At 39.8% G+C, this 15,234-nt stretch overlaps 1 protein-coding gene across 4 annotated transcripts in view; it reads left to right on the top strand.

Annotated features, from left to right (window-relative positions):
- Positions 1 to 413: 413 nt before the first annotated feature.
- csnk1a1 (casein kinase 1, alpha 1) overlaps positions 414 to 15,234 on the top strand; it is a 29,532-nt gene continuing 14,711 nt past the window's right edge. For 2 of the 4 annotated variants that reach the window (XM_034240048.1, XM_034240046.1), the window contains exons 1-4: positions 415 to 1,161; positions 1,369 to 1,475; positions 8,250 to 8,376; positions 8,896 to 8,994. In XM_034240048.1, the coding sequence (XP_034095939.1) occupies positions 1,039 to 1,161; positions 1,369 to 1,475; positions 8,250 to 8,376; positions 8,896 to 8,994 (456 nt within the window). In that variant the 5' untranslated portion in view covers positions 415 to 1,038. Of the gene's footprint in view, positions 1,162 to 1,368; positions 1,476 to 8,249; positions 8,377 to 8,895; positions 8,995 to 15,234 lie in introns of all 4 variants that reach the window. The other 2 variants (XM_034240047.1, XM_034240049.1) reach the window with 2 other exon arrangements.

Genomic DNA, 15,234 nt, shown 5'->3' with positions numbered 1-15,234 from the left:
TTTAAATCACCATAAATTAGTTTTTGTTGTGTAAAATATAGATAGCTGTTTAATAACAAGTTAAACAAGATACAAAACAGTGTATCATAGGCCACGCTAGCTCACTTTTCTCTTTCTATTTTATATCATCAAAATTGAATGTATATGTGTCAATATAGGCTAGGTTTCTATTTTGACTGGCAGTGGTGGCTTGAAATCCATTGGTACTAGTTTGCGGAAACTAAAGTCACGTTTGTTGTTCAACTTTACAGATGTTGACTGGCTACATTGCAGGTATCATAGATGATATGTCTTTTTCCATTCACAATTGTGAGTCACAGTTCTGCGTTCATATAAAGTGTGTCATTATATGTGTTGATAGTATTATTTCCGATAGAACCTGAAGGGGTCATGAGATATCTAACCTTAGCTAATCGCCTCCAACGGAAAGCAGCTGAGAGAAAGGGTAGAGAAGACAAGATGGCGGAGTGAGTGGGTTGCGCTTTCTACAGACTGTTGCGACCCTTGATGTTTGCTGAAAACGCCCTTAAGTAACGGAAAAGATTGAAAAGGCAACAGCACCATCAGAGGTTTAATTAAAGGGGCTGTTTTTTGCTTCTCATCACGGAGGAGGTCCGGACATTTTTCCGCGACGGTCCTTGCGACAGCGTTAGCTTGATGCTAACGTGAGCTCACGTTAGAGCTCGCTAGCTGCTACTTCGAGTTGGCTGTTGAAGGCCTTAAGCTTTATCGGGTTTAGTTTTGGATGTATATACTTCGATACTGACACGGTATTCCGTGTTTTTGGAGGAGGTTTTATTTGGAAGAAGACCCATTGTAGACGGTAGCCTATGAAAAAAGCCAACAGAAGAAATCGGCTGGCTTTTTCCGTTTATTGTCGTCACGTCTTTTTGGAATACAGCTAACATTAGTTTCTACTTGGTTTCGTCAACGTCAACTGGACACGCAGGACTCTGTATGTACTGCTGACAATCGTGCTAGACTGCTACACAGATTTCCCCAAAGTGATCAGGTGGAGATTATCATCTGCTGGATATTATGGCGAGCAGCAGTGGCTCCAAAGCCGAGTTCATAGTCGGTGGGAAATACAAGCTTGTCAGAAAAATTGGATCAGGATCTTTCGGTGACATATATCTGGCCATCAACATCACAAATGGAGAGGTAATCTACTGCATCAACGTCTTCTTTACACTATATTAATTTAGTAAATGTGATAAACCATATGTATGTGGCTGAGTCAGAGTTGAAGCAGGTCTATACTATTAACTGCTAACGTTCCTCACAATGCATTATACACCATGTGTCCTGCTGAAACTAACAGTGACAGAAGCTGTAGTATACATCTCTTTTTGTGCTTGTCATTTTCAGGAGGTAGCTGTAAAACTGGAGTCGCAGAAAGCCAGACATCCACAGCTGTTGTACGAAAGCAAGCTGTACAAAATTCTACAAGGGGGTGTCGGGATCCCACACATCAGGTAACCAGTCCGGCTTTCACATCGTGGTTTCGCTGCTGGGAAAGTGACACATTGTTGTAAATGACACTGTTTAGCTGTAGAAGTGTGGTAAAGCACACACGTTAAAGAGGCAGCAGCACTGCTGGCATTAGGCCTGCTAATCTGCCTCACATCACTCAGTCTATTCCAGGAACCATATATGTCTCGCGAACGCTTAACAACCCCGTCGGTTTTCCCGGTACATTTGACTTTGTATCAGTCTGTTCCATGTGTGCTTTTTTGTGTGAATATCAACTGATGGTACTAAGGAAAACCAACTATGTGTTTGGAAATGGCCGCTCCTCTTTTGTTGTGTTAGCTCCCAACATGTCTTCCCTTCCCCTGTTAGAAAATGGCGGCCGAGCACAGACTCGAAATCAACAACGCAGCCCCGCGGTGGAGGTGTTCTCTCACCGCTAACTCCGGCCTCTACGTGTACTTGTCTTTCCATGGAATGTGTGTAGTTGTGCGGCAGTAACTGTTGAGAACGGGGTGTAGCCCAACGGATCGAGTGGTAAGGTTTTAGAGGAGCTGCGGCCCACAGTTCCTCACATTAACACGGCGCTCGAACACAAGCCCTGCTTCAGGATACATTGTGGGTTTTGTTGTTGTAAATATCATAATCGTCGATGGATCAAAGTAGAGTGCCGTGTATGAATGAGGATGACAGTATAGGTGGCCAATACTTGTACAAAAATATAATTGAAATAAACATTTAAATATGGTGCTGTGCACACTAACATAGCTAGTACGTTTTGCCCCTCATAGTATAGAACCAATACAGGACAAATTATGTTTTTGCTCTATTTTAGGACCATGGCAGCAGGATTGTTTGGTTTATTAATGGTTCTTGTGAGTGAGATCCCCCAAGTGACTTTGCTTATTTCTTAATTATGTTAACACTTAGGTTTTTTTTGGCTCTAATAAATCATTTTCATGGTTCCTTTTTATTCTGTGATTGATCCCATCATGCATTTTATTTGTACCTTTTTGTTTCATATATTTTAATACAATTTAAGAAAAAGTCAAGTAGTGCATACCTTCTAGGCTTGAAATTACTATCGACTTATTTTTGGCTAACAAGTAAGAGGTGCAAAAGTACAGTGTGGCGTGAAACAGGAGCAGGCACACTTGCTTGGCGTGTAGTCTGTGCAGCAGGTGATTTTGGCTGTGTGGATACCCCCACTGATGGATTGTTTTTTGCATCACAGACACTCGGACACGGAAATAACGACCTTTTATGCTTTCATTCTCCCCTGTGTACTTACTGCAAACCCCAATTTAGAAATGGATTGGTCTGTTCAACAAGTATTGCGGCATTGTAAACAGCCATTTAAGATCTGTGTTAGGCTACCGTCTCCTGAAATGGTGCAGGTATGAGTATCTGAGGCTACAGAAGAGGAAGTGACTCCTGAAGGTCTAGAATGAAGAGCATGGAGGATGGCATATATTTCAAGTAGTACTGCACATCATGGCCTGATTATCTACTTGTAGAAGTTCCTGAGTCACTCAGTGTGAATGGTCCGTCTTCTACTAGTCAAGCTGGTCTGATTGTAGTTTTGGGAAACAAGAGAATCTACCTGTTGTGCAGCAACACCTTTTTTTATTTTGTTCATATTTTTTGCCTGATGTAAAAATGTTGCCATGGCTTTTTTTACTTTAATCGGCCTCTTGAGGTGCAGCTGTGACTCAGGAGGTAGAGCAGGTTGGCCACCAATCAAATGATAGGAGTTTGAATCCCTTGTTCTTTAAGTCCGCATTTCGACATGTCCTTGGGCAACATACTAAACCTGAATGGCTCCTGAAGACAAAGCCATTGGTGCGCCAATCTGTGAAAGAGCACGGTTTAAATCATGAGCTATTTGAATTGTTTGAGATTGGCAGTCACAGAAAATTAATTTGGCCGGTGGCAACGTAATATTGCAAAATCAAAGCACCATTTTACTCAAGCTACGTTTTTGTTTTTTTAAATTAAGTTTTGGACTTGGTTAATGCACTGTTTTTTTTGGAAAGTCACATTTTCATTCAGTAAAACTGCTTGTAGTTCAAAGTATCTGTCTGTGTGCCAGACAGAAAATACCAACATTTGACTGGTGTTGATTTTCCTATCCCTGTTCTATATCTGGCTAACTGCACTACCACGTACTGCCTTATACAGTATACAGTACAGCTGGCACATGGCTGGAAAGAGACAATGACTGTGAGGCTTCACTTGGTTGAAACCTGAGCTGGAACACACACACACCTTCTTAACAAATTAGAACTGCTTTGTAAGGTAACCCTGTGATAGATCTAAGCACACATGTGTTTCATGCCAATCGTGCATTGTTGTTGAATCTCATGGCCATTGTAGAGTTACCAAATGCTGGTAACTTAAAATACTCTATGCAGGCCCCATTAAGTGAGTTGGAGTGACCGGTTGTAAAACTAGCACCAGCATCTTAAATGAAGTATAAATCGCTAACTGCTGCAGGTCTTTTATTGTAATGTAAGCAGGGACTGCTCATTGAAATGGTGTGCTGGTAATGCTGGCTTAATGTTGCAGCAAAGACTTGTTAGAGCCTGTCCAACCTGCTGTTCCTGCTGCCCCTCCTCCACTCTTACTACATCCTTGCTTACATTTATACAGTAGTCACCTATCATAGTTTCAGTATTTTTGTCTGTCACTGTCTTTAAAAAACATTTGAGGCAACTCATATTTTCTCTCAAAATGCTGTTGATTACCCCAATTATGAATAATACAACAAGGGAGTCTTATTGAAAAAATAATGAATATTTTCTGTCTCTACTTTGTATGTTTTTGATCATTTGCATACAACTATATTTGAGCACAAACTATAGATTTAAGTTGGGTTATTGTATTGGAATATGTATCTGATTTGAAGTAGAAATGCCCTGTTCAGGTTTTTGTGGCTGATACTGATTGATTATTGTCAAGAAGCACAATAGTAAATGCTAGCTGAATGCATGGCTGAAAACAATGTTTCTTTCTTGCAAAGCAGCTGGAATAAATGGCTCCAGACCATTTCCCCCCATTGTCCTGAAAAACATATTTAAACTGTCCCACGGTCAATTTAAATGTTATTTATTGAAGATTTAAAATGCCTTGGCTGCTACATATTTCTGTTGTCTTGTTTACCAGAGTTTTAGATTGCAGCTTTTTACTGGAATATTGTTATTGGAATCGTTTTTCGCAAGGTAGGGATGCTCCGGTCGTTATCGGCCGATCGGTCGGGGCTCTCTATAAAGGCCGATCGGGAGAGCCGATCACATGACGTAAAATACATGACACTTTTCTCTGTGCGCGGCAACACAAGCTCGCCAAAATGGCTTCACCGGTCTGGCAGTTTTTTAAGGTGTCCGAAAAAGACAATAAAATAGCGGAATGTAACGTGTGTGAAGCAGAAATCCTGCAGCTCCGCCCGCTGTGACGGACCGGTGAGTGGAGCAACACACACTAAGTGTTAGACCTAACACACTTAACTATTTTATCTACCTCTGGAACTATCTAAACTAGTTATAAATATGTTTATTCTTCACTGTCGGGTCACTCATTACTGGATCAGTGAGCTGCATGAGACGATACTGACGCGCTGTCAGGAGAGAGAGGAAAAGAGAGCGCTTCCGCTCATTTCTCCCGTGTTATTCTCCAAAGTTAATGTAAACTTGAATAATATACTTAATTTGAATGTAATAATTATGGTGGTTGGTTGTGTGTGGAAGCGCATCATGTATTGAAAAATTAATCTGAGCTTTTCGATCCGTTACGATTATAAACTGAAGCAATATAAAAATGAGCCCCATTAACTGAGTTTTAAACATCACTTTAAAGGGAAGATCCCCATAGCCCCCACCCACCGGATCGGCGATCGGTATAGGCCGATTCCAGCGATCGGCCCCAAAATTCCAGATCGGAGCATCCCTAATTATAAGGGGGGAAATCGTTGGTTTGCCTGGACAATGTTGGTTTACTGAGTTAAGAAATGCATAAAGCCAATTTCTTGTTAGTTTCATATGCCAAACAGAATTTTGGCCGACAACAATAATCAATCAGGGCATCCCTAAATTGTCGTCAGCGCTGGCAAATGCGAGTCAGAACACAGCTATGTTAAAAGTGGTGTGCTTTTAGTAGCAAATCAGCCTTCATACCTCTATCATGAGCTAGCTATTTAAAGGACAGGCTACTCTGTTATGGGCCCTCAACATGGATCATCTGAATACATGTGCTTGCTACACAGGCCCACATCTTTTTTTGTTTAGATTTAAAGATATTTTCCATGTTTGAGTAGTGACAGGCTTTGTATTTCAGCTTTTTCACTGCTGAGCTGTATGTTTATTTTCCACAGTGGGCTAAAGATGTGAGTCAAAGCCACCCGTAAAATGTCGCAAGCATTTTTTATTAAATGTGATGTCCAATGACGGTGAAACTACATTTACAACAAATAATTGAGGACTACTTAAATTCTAGAAATTCTACAATAAATTCTTGCTATTTAGAAAGACTAGTTTAGTTATTAGTTCTAAAGAGTTAATTATTGTTACTTTACTCTGATGTGGCCGTTTCTCTGGCTGCAGTCACCACTCTGTGTACACGAGCAATGTCCCGCCCACAGCGCTATCTGATAGGCTATTACTGAAGATTTTCCGGGCGGGAGCCAGCCAGAGAGCGAGAAGCTCATTAGCTAGCCAACATGTATCTAGCAAATGTTTAGCAAAATATTAGAAGTGAGGCTCCTAGACTAACGCTAGGTCTACTGTAATAGCCTCACTTTTAATAGTTTGCAAAACATTAGCTAGCACTAGTGTTTTGCAGTTGCTAGCAGCTTATTGGGATTGTATGCTAGATAGACGGATATAATAAATGAAGCATTATTGTTAGTTAAGCATGTCAGCCTGCAGCCCCACTTCTTGTCTCTCTCTCTAACTCATTGAACATGACTGCACTAAAGAAAAGGGCACAGAGAGGAAACCAGTTGTAAGATGTTTAAAAGTTAATTAAACATAATATATGCTTAAATGCATTTCAAAGAAGTTGTGTTGTGTTGGCGTTTGTGTTATTCTACATTTTGACACCAAGATTTTCTGATTTTACTGCAAATGTATATCGGTTCCAAATATCGGTTATCGGTCTCCTTGATTACTAATAATCGGTATCGGCCTTGAAAAAGCCATATCGGTCGATCCCTACTTATGATATCCCTTTGATTGGCCAACCTCGGTTGAATGGATAGAATCATTGTTTAGTTGGTTTTCCTTTTTCGTATTATTCAGATAAATGAAACTGTACACGCAGTACCGTAGTTTTGTTTGAAATTCACAGCTATAGTGTTACGTGATTATGATTTGTGCCATAATCGAGCAGCCCTACTCTCCCCCCTGCTAAGAAGCTGTAACTTTTCTTCCCAATTCTTCAAGTTGAACTGTTGAAAGAATAAACGCTCAAGAGCGTGCTCCTAATAAACCTGCGGGGACGCACCTTATTCTATCCCTGGAAAAAGCTACATCGTGAACCACAAACTACTGTGAGAATCATCAGGAGTGCAAGTAACTTACTTGCTGTCAGCAGTCATTTCAGCTGTTTTTCAGTTGCATTTCAAGGTATTCCATGTCCATTCACTAAAAAATATTATTCAACAAGAACATATTATAACACCATTAGGTGTTCTAATTTAATAATGTAAATGTAGTTTGGTTAGATTTTAGTGTCTAATAATGTCCATCCCTAAGCTGCAGCTGGTGGTAAATGATTCATTGTTTGTTACTCAGGTTGTCGTTGCTGCAGGGCAGCCTCGGGCGTTAACTACAGCAGCACCGCTAAACTAATGTCAGCTAACGGTTAGTGGTCGGTTAACAGGGGTAGGCTAGTGGTCAAAATACAACATAGGACCCCCTATTACAGTACCCACACGATGATCTAAAATTGATTGAATTTGAACCTCTTTAATTCCACAACGACATCCCTTAGGGCTGCACTTTATATGGAGAATCTATTGTAATTGCTAGATCAACATTTGCGGTATACATATTGCAAAGATTGCTTGAACTGCAATAAATGGTAGCCTATTGCATGTGCCATGTATTCATGCTCTGCATGTATATATTTGGCCAATCAGATGAAGGCGAACCGCTCTAGATGTCCCGCCCCAGTGTAGAAGTCACGGTTGTTGTGTAAAGCCCATGGGTTTGAGCTGGCAGTCTGATGGCTGAAAGAGGGAGAGACGAGTGAGGAAAGTAACGGGGAGGCAGAGGAAGAACTTGTTGCCTTCATTATATCTGTCAGAAACGACAGCTGCTGCTACTGTATAACCGTCAGAAATCTACACATATCAGTACCTCAGATATTGTTTCATATTCTGCTTCTTGAAGGAGACGTCGTCTGGTCACCATGGCGAATCATAGCCTCTTAAAAAAAGCTACTTTTTGCTTGAGGTACAACCTTAGTGTCCTGCTGCCATCAGAACATAAGGCTCATGTACGTTGACAACAGTGGACTTGAGCCTATTAAAAAAAGCGCGTGTACGTATGTGTGAATTGCAAATATTATTTTCCCGGTGCTTTCTTGCAGCACAACACATGGAGACGCAAGAACCTTAAATGTAACCTTCAAAATATAAGATCTTAAGAAATATGTTACATCTTAAGAAAGCTGAGAATTATCAGATCTGGTCAACCTGTGGAGTTAGTTCAGACATGTTATTGATTCAGATCAACCCCAGACCCTCTGCCCCCCTCATAACATCACCATTGTTTCTCCAGGTGGTATGGCCAAGAGAAGGACTACAATGTCCTAGTGATGGACCTGCTTGGGCCCAGTCTGGAGGACCTCTTCAACTTCTGCTCTCGCCGCTTCACCATGAAGACGGTCCTTATGCTGGCAGACCAGGTAGCTCCACGCACCCAGATCTACCTCTGTGTAATCTTCTACAGCAGCATTGCGGCTGAATCATGGTTTGAACGAGTAATGGAGAGGTTAGCCTCTCTGTTAGAATGTGTAGAATAGCTTTGTCTGTGTGTAAAGAGTAAGCATGATCTCTGCTTTGGGTTCCTGTGGGACCTCTAGTCCCTCCCATAGTCGAAAGGCTGGTTAACACGGCAGACTTTTTAACATTTAATAACATAAATGGGGCATTGTTCATGATGCAATTTAGGCTACCTCATTGGTTTGGTTTACTGTAATACTTAAATGATTGTTCTTAGTTAAACCAGTGTTTTCCTGCTATAACACACACAAACAAATTCCCTCTGACTTTAATTAGCCAACATTTGTCTGCGGTCTGTTTTACATTACTGAAGATACATGTTTTTGTTAACAAGTGGAATTGATTTGACCCTTTCATTAAAATGTTAATTTGTTTAAATGAGGATGTGAAATATTTAACTATGGCATTGTTTTCCTCTTCAGATGATCAGCAGAATTGAGTATGTACACACAAAGAACTTCATCCACAGAGATATCAAACCAGACAACTTTCTCATGGGCATTGGCCGTCATTGTAACAAGGTAAGATCTGGCTGGTCATTTGTTTATTTATTGATATATATGTATACTCTAAGCAACATTCCCTGTTCTTGGCTCAGCTACATTTGTAAAATAATCTTAAAAGAGAATAGACGATGCAACTATTTATACATCTGCTGTTCATATCCTGAGATTTGATGGCAATAAAGGAGTTCTGTAATCTCAACAACCTCAGCCGATCACCATTCAGAAAACACACATTTTAAAAGGTTGTTCGCCTGCCGACTTGTCAAAGCATTAATTCATGGTTTTTACTAATCAGTATGTTGTTACTTCGGCATCATTTTGAAACGTGTATTACAATTAATTCACGGTCAAATATGTTCATTTTGTTGTAGTTGTAGCCCCCTTGCCAGCAATTCTCTCCGACCAATCAGCAGTCGAGAGTGTTTACGTCACTAGTTTAGCATATTCAGCCCGGTTGTTGGCCCGGTAAGAACCTCGATTTTGGAGGGCCAGAAAAAAGGTGAAAAAGTAGCCCTGAGCCGGAACTACCCCTAGTGGAAAAGCAACAAAAAACGGGCCGGGTTCGGCACGGCACGCTTAAACCGTGTTACGCGCTGCAGTGGAAATGCGCCATTAGAGATTTTATAAAGTTATCTCATGTTTTTGTTTAATTATTGCCGTTGCCTCCTTAAATGTAGTTGACTGGCTTATTTTTTACTTTAAATCACCCTAAAAAAACACACTTTGCTTAGGCTTAAAACATCAGTGATTCATATTTAATGCAGAAAATGTGATATATTTTTCTAATTAAATAAAGTAAATGCAATAATTTAGGAGACAGATAAACAAAGAAATGTTTTCAACTTTTCAAATTTTAAAACATGTCGGTAACATTTAAAAAATGTTTTACGTCTGTATAGACGTGGAGATAAATTGTTCCACCTCTGTTGTGAACTGTGCATGGACTTTGTTAGAATTCTCCTTTTTTTTTTTGTTGCCAAAAGGTGACAATTTTGATCTCCAGTACAAAATAATTTCTAAGTTGCAGGGGTAGACATTAAGGGTAACATTTTGGCCGGTGGACTTGTATTGTCACTGGCCCCACCATTGTAACCACTGGCCCGGAGCATTCGTACAAAAGAAATCGACTAATAATGAAGAAAATTAACACATTTGTTGCAATAGTAATGTATGCACAAACTACATTACTACTTGTACTACAACATTTTAATCATCAGTTCTTCCTCATTTTCCTCAATTGTTCATATTTGGTTTATTAAAATAATTATATTGTCATTGTTAAAAAATGTCTGCTATTATTATGAGTATTAGTATATTGTGCTTTCTGCCTTCCTGTCATCAGGAGTTAGAAATGTAATAGATTAGATTAGAACCTTCTTTATCCTAAACTGCTGGGACATTTCCCTATAGCCAATACCTTTATATTTTCTACTCTTCACTTACTTGTCAGCATAGGTCGGCATTGATGTACAGAGCCGACAGAAGACCTTGTTTATATTGGCATCATATAGAGAGGTGCAGCCAGTGATGCGTCCTAAAACCAGGAAGTAAGCTGCTGGTTCCCAGCATGGGATTTCTCCATAGGATTTTGGAAAATAGCTGGAAATAAGGTCTGTGGAAAACAAACCTGTTTGACAAATGCACGTTTTGTTCAGCCGGATAATATCCACATGTCTATCCTACTTTCATAATTTTCTAATCGAAAATTATAAAAGGGTTTTAGGACGCGTCACTGCACCACTCTATAGAAGCCAACTCCATCGATCAAGCCAGCGTGGCTGAAACGTTCTCTCCCTCTTCTTCTCATACTCCCTGTCACTCTTCTTTTAACTCCTCCAGTGACTTTCTTTTATTTGAAGATTGTTTTTTTCCCGGCGCTTGGCCGGTTACCCAGGGCTCGAGCTTAAGGACGTCCCGTCGTCCCGGGGCCGGCAAAAATAGTGTCGGGGAGGATAAAAAATAATTTTGGGACGAGAGTTCAAATAAAAATACCCTGCTAACTCTACTACAAACAGCGATGAAAATGAAACCGACTGCACGTTTTGTGTAGCACACAGTTATTAAACCTCCTTGTCAACATAAACACCATGATAAACACACAAGCACAAAACATTTAGAAACCCGCGAAATACACACACATGTAGCTACAGCTCTGCCGCTGTCAGCCAGCCGCCCAGCTGGCTGTGCCCGCGAATTCCTGGCCTGCAAATTTGCGGGTCTAGCTATGTAGCCTACTGAGTGTATGTATTTCGCGAGTTGAGTGATGTACAATGGCATCCCGTGGAGGAATTCTGAAATGTTTTACCGTTGCATCACAAAAACGCACAGCAGAACCAGACCCTGGAGCGCCGGCCTCTTTATTTACTTACTCCTCTTCATCCCCTATGGGTAATAAGGATGAGAAGAGAACCCTCCATCGTATTCAGTCCTTAGCAATATGCTGCGCCTCTCCCCATGTAGGGATGGGTACAGAGCCCCGGTGTTAAACGGGCCCCGGGGCGGAATTATTAAAGACAGTGGTAACGTTAAGCTCCGACGTTATCGGACTTTTAATCGGTACTGGAGACATTTAAAAAATATGTCATATGTATTATTGCTACATACACATTATATCGCAGTTTTAGTTTCGCCAACTCCGTTTCTAATATGCAATAAGACTACAACATGCGTCTATGATGTATTTTCGAGCTTTCCAATTAAGACGAGATCTCTCTCTCCCGTCTGTGTGCGAGGGGGCGGGGCCGTTTGTAAAGGTCTCCTGACTGTGTTACAGACTGTCATCCTGGTCAGTGGTTACTCTGGGTTCTGTCTTCAGGACAGTGTTGGATTTTTTTGTTAATTGGATGGGACTTGATTGGATTCAATATTAGAGTAATTTTCTCGTTTGTGTGTTTGTTTAAATATATGTGGCCTTTGTTTATGTGATTGAATGATTTACTCAATTAAAAAGGTTGATGAATTATCATCTAATGATTTGTATGATATTTTATTTATGTTAAAGGTCACTTTGAATGATTTTAACTAATGATAATGTAGAAAAACTAACATTTTAAATTCGGGACGGTCCACATTAATTTTGGGACGGCTTAGATTGTATTTCGGGACGGTTCCGGGAGGATGGGGAAAAAAGTTAGTCGAGAGCCCTGCGGTTACCGCTGGTATTAAAAACATTTTGGCGAAAGGTTAGGTGGCGCTAAAGTCTGTAGTGAGCTCCCGCTCATGGGAGCCTGCTCATTCACAAACAGCTGTTTTGCTGTGATCTGCAGCAAACAGCTTTTCACCCAACAATGACAACCCTCACGAAACGCTATGGTGTAGCGTTAATAAACGAAACAATTTAACAAAATTGCTAGTCAAAATACCAATACCACAGGACCATTTTTTTTTTTTTAAAGCAATATTTTTAGTGGCCCTAGCGGGCAAGTGGAAAGTACGTTATGCTGGCCCGGGGTATCTAAATAATGCTTCCGGGCCAGCGGGCCATTTATAATGTCGAGCCCTGAGTTGGCTCTCTCTCGGCTGAAAGTTTCTTGCCTGTCTTTGTCTTAAAGTCTTCTCTTAGGCTGAGTGTCTCTTCATCTTTTAAAACTCTGTCTGGGCTTTCCTCTGTGGAAGCTGTTTCCTCAGATGGAACACGGGCATTTTCATTTTACACTTCTCTTTCTGCGGTCTTCTGCAATCATTCCAGAAAAAGTCCCAAAATTGTGATTTCTTGACATATTTAAAAACAAAATCATTGGTCAAAGGATATTTGATTATTATGATTGAAATGAAACCACATGATATTTTGAATAACAAAAATGATTAATAATAATTTTGAAAAGTTAATTTGTGCATACAAATTAATGGTATTGTTTGAAACTTTCAAAGATGGCTTTAGCTTATGTTTTTGTCAGGCTAGCTTTAACAAACATATCAACTTGAGGTAAAACCTTTAAGCTACACACAGCTGTTTATTTATTTTTGTCAATGTATTATTAACCAAATCTTTGTTAACCTATTGTTAATATCATTATTAAACTTCTAGTTTCTGTACCTTAAGGCGAGACACGGCAGGCAAAAACATTGTTTTTCAAGCACTGATCAATTTTGAGATGTTGTGCTATTTTGATTCTAACATGTTTTCTTTCAGGCTTTTGGAAGGAAAACGTACAAAATACACTTAAGTGTTTATTTTACTATAGTTTGTCTATTTGCGTCTGTAGATTTCTCCTAAATTCACCAAAAGTTAGCATTCTAACGTAACATAAAGTACCGCGACCGCTGTGTGCACCATGTCAACAGAGGTATCGCTGGAAAGCTCCGTCTCTCCTGCACAATCTCATCGGATCCAAATATGGTCATTTCCTTTGTATCAGCAACCAATCGTGAAAGCACAAAGGGGTCTTACCTTCACGGAGTACGTTGAGGCGCAAGCTGTCATCCAAAGGACAGGAGGGTTTAGCTAGCGCCTCACAGCAATCTTTAAAGGTTGCTTTCTCCAAATGAGTTTTTTCTCCTACTCTGAGTTCGAAATGTCAACTTCAGTAGCACGTACATACACCAAACCTTCCAGTTATATTCCCATCAATATTATGAAGGCTTTTACAGAAGGGTTTGTTCATATATAATTCATAGCCTGAATTATACAACATTGTATACCTAAAAACATGGCAAATTGATATTGTAGGGCTGTTGACAGTATTTTCTGATTTATGGAATGATAAAAAGAGATATCCAATATCCCTTCTGTAAAAGCCTTAGATACTAATATGACTACAAAATGAAACAAGAATTTTGAACCTGGCTTTATCCAAAGTTCAGATTTCGGTTCCTGAAATGTGTTAAAATATGTGCATATTTAATGAGATAATGGTTATTTGCATATTTAAACATGCTATTTCAGAAAAACTTGTAATACAAAAGACAATTGCCTTATTGTAAGTAATTAACTGGAGAAATGTCTAGCTGATACCTTTAAGTTAACAAAGACCCTATTCACCTGGGGTGTCTCGCCTTAAGGCACAAATGATAACTAGTGTTTGTTTAGTAGAGTAATACTGGGTTATGGAAAACCATTTAGTAACATGTTTTATTTTAGGCACAAGTGGAATCAAAGTGTTCAAGCCAGGCTTAAGTTGAACTAACAATGCAATTCAAACAATTACATTGACATTTCTTCTGATGCTTTTTGTCTTTTATTTGAGGCTTTGTTCCTTCTTTGTTTGCTGCTGTCCATCTTGCTGCTATTCTAACTATTCGACTTGTCTCTTTCTGCTTCCATATTTCACACTTTTTGTTCTCACAAATGTCTTATTGCTATCAGTCTTACATTTGAATGTATTCTCTATCATCGGTTAATGTTTGTAAAGTTAGGAGCTCTACAGACGCAATCAACAGTAGTAGATAGTTTACTTAGGGTTTTAAAAATGTTAAGCAATTAGTTAGTAGAACAACAATGTTTTATGATCTTTGAACCACTAATAATGGCATTATTGCTTACAAACATTTGCAAGAGCTTTGTAATTAACATTAGCAACCTACTTGTCTTTAATCTAAACCAAAACATATTTTTCTCTTTTCAAACAACTCAACTTGCATCTGTCAGGAGCTTATTTACAATGTCTGAATAAATGTATAAATAAAATGAGTTGGGGTATTGAAAGGTAAAATATCACACAATTTCATGAACTTTTCAGCACGTTTAACCACAGCTCTGTAGCAGTTCAACCTCATTTTGAATCTTCCTTACACTCTGAACGCTGAAACCCTTTTCTTTCAGGGATGGTTCAGAGCTAAAGCCTGTTTGCAAACCTGTTTTACGTGTTTCCACGGCAGTGACGCTGAATTCTGGCCTTAAAAAATGATTTAACTCTGACAAGAGAGCCTAGAGGCTTACGTCAGAAGATGGGGTAGGATTTATGTAAGTAACCGTTCATGGGGAGTATGACAAGAGCCGAATATAGTTGTAGCGACAAGATCAAATAAGTGGCTAATGGTTTAACGGCATTACCAATCCCTAGAGTGGTCTGTCGCTAATGTTTCGTCATGTAACGCAGGTGCTCCTTGATGGTGGTAAAAAGAGCTTAGTGGTGAAGTCATGACGTTGCAACTATTGGGCTTTAGTTGATGGAAAGTAAATGGGTTCTTGAGAGGTTGGCAAGATACACCATCTGCAAACCAACACTAGCCCCAGCACAGAGGTGAAACGGAGCTCATTTGAGTTGTAAAGGTGCATGATTGGTGCTTTGCCGGTAGAACTTTGATAGATTGGAA

The sequence above is a fragment of the Gymnodraco acuticeps genome, unplaced genomic scaffold (assembly GCF_902827175.1).
Source record: "Gymnodraco acuticeps unplaced genomic scaffold, fGymAcu1.1, whole genome shotgun sequence".
Taxonomy (NCBI): Eukaryota; Metazoa; Chordata; class Actinopteri; order Perciformes; family Bathydraconidae; genus Gymnodraco; species Gymnodraco acuticeps.
This window is presented reverse-complemented; position numbering and strand designations above follow the sequence as displayed.